General features: G+C 36.2%; 1 protein-coding gene across 6 annotated transcripts in view; it reads right to left on the minus strand.

Moving 5' to 3' along the window:
* Nucleotides 1-10,000, minus strand: part of nfia (nuclear factor I/A) — a 59,770-nt gene that overhangs the window by 25,553 nt on the left and 24,217 nt on the right. For 2 of the 6 annotated variants that reach the window (XM_055015251.1, XM_055015249.1), the window contains exons 4-6: nt 9,868-9,995; nt 6,501-6,551; nt 2,244-2,357 (exon numbers count right to left, since the gene is read on the minus strand). In XM_055015251.1, coding sequence (XP_054871226.1) covers nt 2,244-2,357; nt 6,501-6,551; nt 9,868-9,995 — 293 coding nt within the window. The remainder of the gene's footprint in view (nt 1-2,243; nt 2,358-6,500; nt 6,552-9,867; nt 9,996-10,000) is intronic. The other 4 variants (XM_055015273.1, XM_055015270.1, XM_055015256.1 and 1 more) reach the window with 3 other exon arrangements.

Genomic DNA, 10,000 nt, shown 5'->3' on the forward strand with positions numbered 1-10,000 from the left:
CGTATTATGTCTTGTTTTTGCTTTGCGTCTTGTCATTTTGTGTCTTGTTTTTGTCATCAACATCATCAAACTAAAGAATGCACTGGTAAAAATGCCCCTCTCAAAACAAGCAAAAAAACTTATTTCAAGTAAATTGTACATTGAAATAAGTGAAAAAATCTGCCAATAGAACAAATGAAAAATGGCTTGGTCAGATTTTTTGAAATAAGATGTAATATTTAGAATATTGAGATCTTAAATTAGCTGGGAAAACTTATTTTAAGCTCTATTTTACCAGGATTGTCAAGTTTAGGTGTCTTAAAATAAGCCAGACATGCTAAAAAATAGTAGTTTTCTCTCAAAAATAGATTTTTGCTTTGATGTAACCTCCTAATTTCAGATGTATTAAACTTATTTTGAGTTGTATTATAGCGGCACTTCTCTAGATTTGAGGCCTTTTTGTACTTGAAATAAGATTACAAAGATTAATTTAAGCATTTTCAGATATGTCTTCTCACTGTTAGCTAGAAATCCTAATATTTAGTCATGTTTTGACAGCATTTGGAGGTGTTGTGTTTTAGAGGAAGCCAGCTGTCCCCAAAAGCAGCTGTTTTAACTCAGAATTAGACATTTGCTTTTTAAACATTCATGTTGAGTACAATATTTAAGATACATTTTACTTATTTTAGGTTGTAGAACAGTGACATGACTCTAGATTTAATACCACCTTGTCCTTGAAACAAGATTAAAAAGTGTGATTTAAACATTATAAGATAATCGTCTGCATACAGTTAGTTGAAAATACATTTGTTGCAAATATGACCATGGTTCTTACTCCCTCATTTATAAATAACTCTACACCATGTAAACAAGTCTAGTATTAAAATCAACTATTTATTTTTGAATTTGCATGCAACGCATTAGCAAACTTGACAATATGAACTAATTGGTGATTTTCCAATAAAATGCATTTACTTGAATCAAGTGAAGTTTATTTCTTAAATCAAGATTGTGTAGCTTCTACAAATAACACCTCAGCTTGAAAATGTATGAAAAGTACAATGAACCTTGTTTCCTGTAAAGAAACTAGGAAGATCAAAACAAGATAATTTCAAGACTGTTTGACTTAACAAGATATTTAAGATGCATCGTCTTAAAACAAGTCCCTCCATGTTGCTGAAATGTCAGTTGTTAAGTGAATTTATCTTAAATCAAGTGGGATGAGACATTTTGACTAAAATAAGACAAATAGACTTGGTAGGATTTAGAGTTTTTGCAGTGCGGGTACAAAATTATTCTGCTGGTATTTGATAAATGTTGAAGTGTTTAATAAATATATATATATAAAATAATGATTCACTTTGTGTTACACACACACACACACGCAGAAAACATGTTTGTGTGCAGTGAACTATTTCGACCAATCAGAAGGTAAAAAAGGAGGAACAGGAAGAATTGAGGTGAGTAGGGGCGGGGCTTAAAGGTGAGTTGGGGTGGTGGGGGGGGCGTGAACATTACATACACACACACACACACACACACATACAGCCCTACCTGAAGCCTCCAGGTGTGTGCGTCTACAGGTGTGTGTGTGTCTACAGGTGTGTGTGTCTCCAGGTGTGTGCGTGTCTGCAGGTGTGCATGTCTCCAGGTGTGTGTGTGTCTACAGGTGTGTGTGTCTCCAGGTGTGTGTGTGTCTACAGGTGTGTGTGTATCTACAGGTGTGTGTGTCTACAGGTGTGTGTGTGTCTACAGGTGGTGTGTGTCTCCAGGTGTGTGTGTCTACAGGTGTGTGTGTATCTACAGGTGTGTGTGTCTACAGGTGGTGTGTGTCTACAGGTGTGTGTGTCTACAGGTGTGTGCGTGTCTACAGGTGTGCGTGTCTACAGGTGTGTGTGTCTACAGGTGTGTGTGTGTCTACAGGTGAGTGTGTCTACAGGTGTGTGCGTGTCTACAGGTGTGCATGTCTACAGGTGTGTGTGTCTACAGGTGTGTGTGTATCTACAGGTGTGTGTATCTACAGGTGTGTGTGTGTCTACAGGTGGTGTGTGTCTACAGGTGTGTGTGTCTACAGGTGTGTGCGTGTCTACAGGTGTGCGTGTCTACAGGTGTGTGTGTGTCTACAGGTGTGTGCGTGTCTACAGGTGTGTGTGTCTACAGGTGAGTCCACCCGACAAAACCCACAGGTACTGGGAGGGAGGGGGGGTGAGGAGGTGCGTGGGGGAGGCAGGTGAGGAGGGTGAGCCAGGTGTGGGTGACCTCACCTCGAGGCCCAGTAATGACGGGCCGGTGGTGGTGTGAGGAGGAGGAAGTGGAGGAGGAAGTGGAGGCGGCGCCGCAGAAACCGGACTTCTCTGACTTCTTCAGAGCCGGCAGCCCTGCCAAGAACCATGAGGAGCGTCAGGAGCAGGTATGAGCACACCTGTACACCTCCAGAGGGGAGGGGTGTGTGTGTGTGTGGGGGTGTGGAGGGTGGGGGGGGCGGGGTCTGGACATCGGGGGGGGGGCTTATGGACGGAGGCTGCAGGGTGCCAGAGATACAGACGACGAGAACTAAAGTTATCAACTAAACAGCTTCAGAAAAAAATGAAAAATATTTCAACCAAATATTTGGTTCATTGATGTTGTAAAATGTATTTTAAAAATGTTGTAAAATATATTTTAATTTTTAAATTTTATTTCAGGTTTCTATCAATGTAGTTAAAAATATAAGAAAAACATTTAATAAAATATATTTTCAAAAAGGCTGTCAAATAGTGTGTTGACAGAAGTTTACAAAAAATATTTTTAGCAAACAAAATGAAGCTTTTCTTGCTACAGAAGTGAAACAAAGTTTTGCTTAAATCCTATTAAATATTCATTTAATACTGAAATAGAGTTTTGTTGTAATAAATAGTTAAAAATTGCATAAGTAGAACTTTTTGTACAAAATAATAAAAGTAAAAAAATTAAAACAAACAAGTTAAAAAACACATAAAAAACCATCCCCAAAACATTCAATTAAAAAAATAATAAATTTATTAGTTATTATATTAATAAATACATTATTTTATTTTATGGATTTACAACATGTAAAAATCTGTAGAATTCTACTATGTTATAGAGCCAAAAAAGACAGAAAAAACTGAAACAAAACGTTAATGATGTAAAATATATTTAAAAAATTTAAAAGAGAAAAAATTTATTTAATGTTTCTGACAATATAGTTAAAAATATAACAAAAACATTTTAACAGAAGTTTACAAAAATATTCTCAGAATTAAAAAGGTTTTCTTGCTACAGAACTGAAACAAAGTTTTCTTTAAAATGCTATTAAATATTCATTTAATAGCATTTTTCAAAGCTTTGTTTTAATAAAATACTATTAAATTTATATTTTTTAAAATTAAATTAACAAAGTAGAATTTTTTACACTAACTAAAAGCCCCCCAAAAATTATATTTAAACGAATGAGTTAAAAATTATGATAAATAAAACAAAACATAAAAAATAAACAGGGATTAAATTATTGTAATTTTTAATCTAATTATTATTAATAACAAATTTAACTATTTACTGAAACAAAGTTGTATTTTAATAAATAGCTTAAAAATGCTATGAAATTAATATTTCATATTAAATAAAAAAACGCTTAAGTAGACTTTTTAAAGAGAAAAAAGCCAAATTTTTAAAAAAACAAACAAGTCAAAAAATTATAATGAATAAAAAAGGAAATAAATTATTTTATTTTATTGATTTACAACATGTTAAAATCTGCATAATTCTAGTAGACTATAGGGCCAAAAAAGAGAGAAAAAACTGACACAAAACAAACAAACAAAAAACTACAATTTCTAACAACTGAACATTAATGTTGGAAAATATATATTTTTTAAAAATTTAAAAGTGAATTTTTAAAAATATTTCTTACAATTTAGTTAAAAATATAACAAAAACATTAAATCAAAAATATTTTCAAAATGGCTGTCAACTATAAAAAATATTTTTAGCAATTAAAATGAAGTTCTTCTTGCTATAGAACTAAAACAAAATTTTGTTTTAATGATAAGAAATAGTAATAATATTTCAAGTATTTACCGAAACAAAGTTTTGTTGTAATAAATAGTATAAAATTCCAGTAAATGAATATTTTATATTAAATTAAAAAATATTTAAGTAGAATTTTTATACAAAAAAGCCCCCCCAAAATTAAATCAAACAAGTTTAAAAATGATAAGAAATAGAACACATTAAAAAAAGGTATTAAATTATTATTATTATTATTATTAGTAGTAGTAGTAGTAGTAGTAGTAATTAAATTATTATTAATAACATATTTCAACTATTTACTGAAACAAAGTTTTGTTGTAATAAATCGTTTAAAAATACTATGAAATTAATATTTTATATTAAACTAAAATATGTTTCAGCAGAACTTTTTTACAAAAAATTTAAAAAACAGGTATTACATTATTTTATTGATTCAAAATATGTAAAAATCTGTAGAATTCTATGACACTAAAGAGTCAAAAAAGAGAGAAAAAATGAAACAAATCAAAAATAAAGAAATACAAAGAAAATACAAACTATGATTTCAGCTGATCTTCATGTTGAAAATACTGAGGTACAACGGGTCAGTAAGCAGGAAATGATCCAAACCAACTACACCTGGACTAAGGAGTAACTTTACACAGGTTGAAGTACTTTTACTGCAGTAATGAGGTCTCATACTTCTGTTTCTGTGTGGAGCTGAGAAGTTCAGAAAAGAAGTGATTAACCTGGAGGGGGCGGGGCTTCAGGGAAAGGTGTGTGTGTGTGTGTGTCTGTGTGTGTGTGTGTGTGTGTGTGTGAGTGATGAAGACTGGAAGAGTTTTTGTCAGGTGGAATCGAAAAGTCTGTTCAGCACTTTCTCTTCCCTCACACTGTTTACATCTTTATCTATCTATCTATAGTCTATCTATCTATAGTCTATCTATCGATCTAGCTATAGTCTATCTATCTATCTATAGTCTATGTATCTATCGATCGATCTATCTATAGTCTATCTATCTATCTATAGTCTATCTATCTATCATAGTCTATCTATCTATAGTCTATCTATCTATCGATCTATCTATAGTCTATCTATCTATAGTCTATCTATCTATCTATCTATCTATCTATCTATCTATCTATAGTCTATCTATCTATCTATAGTCTATCTATCTATCTATCTATAATCTCTCTATCTATAGTCTATCTATCTATAGTCCATTTATCTATCTATAGTCTATCTATCTATCGATCTATCTAGTCTATCTATCTATCTATCTATAGTCTATCTATCTATAGTCTATCTATCTATCGATCTATCTAGTCTATCTATCTAGTCTATCTATCTATCTATCTATAGTCTATCTATCTATCAATCTATCTAGTCTATCTATCTATAGTCTATCTATCTATCTATCTATCTATCTATCTATCTATCTATCTATCTATAGTCCATTTATCTATCTATAGTCTATCTATCTATCTATAGTCTATCTATCTATAGTCCATTTATCTATCTATAGTCTATCTATCTATCTATCTATTGGACTCTATGAATGTATTTACTGTAGCTCACATCTTTAACAGGACTGTTAGTTATTTATCAGCATCAATAAATAAAAACTATCATCAGCTCAGGAAACTCAGGAAAATTAAAAACTATGAAGTTTAACACTTTAGAAAATCTGCAAAAACGTGTTTGAGGTCTTCCTGTTGTCTCCTGACTACACACACACACACACACACACACACACACACACACACACACACACACCCCCACACACACCCACACACACACACACACCACACACCACACACACACACACACACACACACACACACACACACACACACACACACTACATTCACAATTTTGCACTTTTCACATAAAGAGGGAATCACTGTTTGATTGTGTTTCATCAACAAATACACACCTGTTGATGAATCACACACACACACACACACACACACACACACACACACACACACACACACACACACGTGTACAATCCTGCAGCATTTTTTTCTCTATATCCACCAACCAATAAACAAACAGCCATGATGATGTCATCAGCATGCTGCCAGGAGGTGGGCGGAGTCAGGAAGTGATGGGAGGGGCCACGACAGCAAACAGGAAATGAGAGGAGGTGAGGAGGAGGAGAAAAGAGGAGGTGAGGATGAGGAGAAAGGACAGGTGAAGGAAAGCAGGAGGTGAGGAGGAAGAGAGGATGAGGTGAGGAGGAGGTGAGGAGGAGGAGAGGAGGAGGTGAGGAAGAGGTGAGGAGGAGGAGAGGAGGAGGTGAGGAAGAGGTGAGGAGGAGCCAGACGAAGTTTGAGGAGGAACCAAACACGTCACAACACCTAACGACGAACCAAAGAGAAGCACGTTTGTGTCCATCACCAGGTGGAGGTGAGGTAAGGAGGAGGAGGTGAGGAGGACAGGTGGAGGAGGAGGTGGCGGCTTCACAGACAGGTAAACAGCGAATAGAAAGGCGTGTTGACGTCTTTACCTTGTCGGGAGATGAACGAGCTAGCTAGAGAGCCACGCAGCTTATATCCAGCTATCCAACGCAAGAGGAAAGAAACGAAAAGGAAGAAGAAGAGGAAGAAGAAGCATGAATATACAGAATATACAGAGACAGACAGGTAAAGAGACAGACAGCTAGAGAGACAGACAGAATATACAGAGAGACAGACAGGAAGAGGGACAGACAGGTACAGAGACAGACAGGTAGAGAGAAAGACAGGTAGAGAGACAGACAGAATATACAGAGATACAGACAGGTAGAGAGACAGACAGGTAGAGAGACAGACAGAATATACAGAGAGACAGACAGGAAGAGGGACAGACAGGTAGAGAGACAGACAGAATATACAGAGAGACAGACAGGAAGAGGGACAGACAGGTAGAGAGACAGACAGGTAGAGAGCTAGACAGGTAGAGAGACAGACAGAATATACAGAGAGACAGACAGGTAGAGAGACAGACAGGTAGAGAGACAGACAGAATATACAGAGACAGACAGGTAAAGAGACAGACAGGTAGAGAAACAGAGAATATACAGAGATACAGACAGGTAGAGAGACAGACAGGTAGAGAGACAGAGAGGTAGAGAGCTAGACAGGTAGAGAGGCAGACAGAATATACAGAGAGACAGACAGGTAGAGAGACAGACAAGTAGAGAGACAGACAGAATATACAGAGAGACAGACGGGTAGAGAGACAGACAGGTAGAGAGACAGACAGAATATACAGAGAGACAGACAGGTAGAGAGACAGACAGAATATACAGAGAGACAGACAGGAAGAGGGACAGACAGGTACAGAGACAGACAGGTAGAGAGAAAGACAGGTAGAGAGACAGACAGAATATACAGAGAGACAGACAGGAAGAGGGACAGACAGGTAGAGAGACAGACAGGTAGAGAGACAGACAGGATATACAGAGAGACAGACAGGTATAGAGACAGACAGGTAGAGAGATAGACAGAATATACAAAGAGACAGACAGGTAGAGAGACAGACAGGCAGAGAGATAGATGGGTAGAGAGACAGACAGGTAGAGAGACAGACAGGTAGAGAGATAGACAGAATATACAGAGAGAAAGACAGGTAGAGAGACAGACGGGTAGAGAGACAGACGGTAGAGAGACAGAAGGGTAGAGAGACAGACAGGTAGAGAGATAGACAGAATATACAGAGAGACAGACAGGTAGAGAGCCAGACAGGTAGAGAGACAGACGGGTAGAGAGACAGACAGGTAGAGAGACAGACAGGTAGAGAGATAGACAGGTAGAGAGATAGACAGAATATACAGAGAGACAGACAGGTAGAGAGACAGACGGGTAGAGAGACAGACAGGTAGAGAGACAGACAGGTAGAGAGATAGACAGGTAGAGAGATAGACAGAATATACAGAGAGACAGACAGGTAGAGAGACAGATGGGTAGAGAGACAGACAGGTAGAGAGATAGACAGAATATACAGAGAGACAGACAGGTAGAGAGACAGACAGGTAGAGAGACAGACGGGTAGAGAGACAGACGGGTAGAGAGACAGACAGGTAGAGAGACAGGTAGATCAGAATAAAGAGCAGAAACAAAAAGACAGCAGCAGAGAAACAAAGATGGAGGCAGCAGCTCAACTCTTTGTATAAAAGTCTGTTTGGTGCAAACATTTAAAAATTCAATTAGAAACTAATTTTATGAAAACAAAAAAAATTGAACTCTGTGAAAAATAGACCAATATTAAATAAGATATACCAAATAATGTTAAAAAAAGAAAAAAAATAATTAAATAACATGATTTTCATGTAAACGCTAAGTATAAAAACTAATATTTTACTTGATATGATCTAAAAGGATCAGTTTCTGTTTTTTGTCTGATTTTTAATGTCAAAAAGCAGCTGAACAGAAGAATGTGGATGAACAAAAAGAAGAGATGTGAAAATGCAAAACAGATTAAAGATGCATCAACTGAATAATCCCAGAATATGTTCCTCCCTGAACTGATTTGAGTCTGAAAACACAGAATTAAGCTTCAGCTGTCTGACTCATTCAGAATAAAAGCTGTAAAACTGTGAGATGCTTTTATTTTGTTGACCACTTCCTGCATATTGTCTGGCACTGGGTCATGTGACTGACTTTCCAAATTAGAAGTGTTGAAGTTCACGTTTGGAGGTTTGAGGACAATTTTCTTTCAGTTTTTAAATTCATTTTTATACTTTTCTCTTTCTTTTCTGCTTTTGTTTATGCTCTAGGAGTTAACATAGAACCTTTAAATAAAAAATTCAGCCCTGATATTGGAGAAAAATAAGAATATTCTATGTATTAAGAAATAATCCACACATGATCAAATATGAGAAACTGCTGGAAAAACCTGTTTTCAGACTTTTTAGTAGAAATTATTTTCACACGTTGGCATATATATATATGTATGTATGTGTGTGTATATATACACACACACACACACACACACACACACACACACACACACACATATATAAGACTTTTAAAAAATAGAAAAGCTTAAAATGACTAGGATATACTTTTTATTTATGGTGGATTTTCTGTTAGATTTTATTGCAGAAGCAAAAAGCAACAGAAAATGCACCAATGTGTGAAAATAATTTTATTTATTAGATTTATATATATTTATTTATTAATATAATGTAATGTCAATGATAGTTTTCTGTTGCTTTTTGCTGCTGTTTACAGCAAAGTGTGAAAATATATTTTACCTCTTATATTTATATACATTTAAATATATTTATTTATTTATTAGTATATTTTTTATTTATGGTGCATTTTTTGCTGCTGTTTACAGCAAAGTGTGAAAATGATTTTGCTACAGTACTTCTTGTTTAAGTTAGGTTTAGTGAGAAAATATAGATTTACTATGGTAATAATGAGAAAATTTTATAAAATACTGCAAACTTTAAAAAGTTTTGCTTGACGATTAATGTAATGAAACACAGGTTTGTTGAGATAAATCAGGAACTTCTATCATACTACTGCTTAGTTTTCAGTTAAAATCCTGTCTGAGGTTAAAAATCCCTCGTGTAAACTCAAAACACTAAGCTCTGGTTGTTTTCTGTTATTAATCCTGCAGGAAAAACCCTGAAAATGTGAACATCTCAGAGTTTTACAGCCTGTTCTGTGTAAATCCTGTATGTTGTCCTGTGAACTGTCCATCAGCATCCGTCCTCAGGTGTCCACACTCACTCTATGAAGCGTCGCTCTGCAGAGCGGCAGGTTACCTGCTGAGGTGTGATGTCTGGATGGTGGGGGGCGGGGTTAAGGTACAGGGAGGTGGGGGGTTATTGGATGGCGGGGCTGTTATTGGAGGAGGGTGTGGTTGCCGTGGCGACAGCGTACCTGGCTCCACGTCGTGCCAGCTGCTGGCCTGGCTGCCGCTGCCTGGAGACCGGCCCTGGCTGGGGTAGTAGGACTCCTCCCCGGGACTGTCCACGTCCTCCTCCATGCACTTTATCCTCTTGGCAGAGCTGCA

The sequence above is a fragment of the Amphiprion ocellaris genome, chromosome 2 (assembly GCF_022539595.1).
Source record: "Amphiprion ocellaris isolate individual 3 ecotype Okinawa chromosome 2, ASM2253959v1, whole genome shotgun sequence".
Taxonomy (NCBI): Eukaryota; Metazoa; Chordata; class Actinopteri; family Pomacentridae; genus Amphiprion; species Amphiprion ocellaris.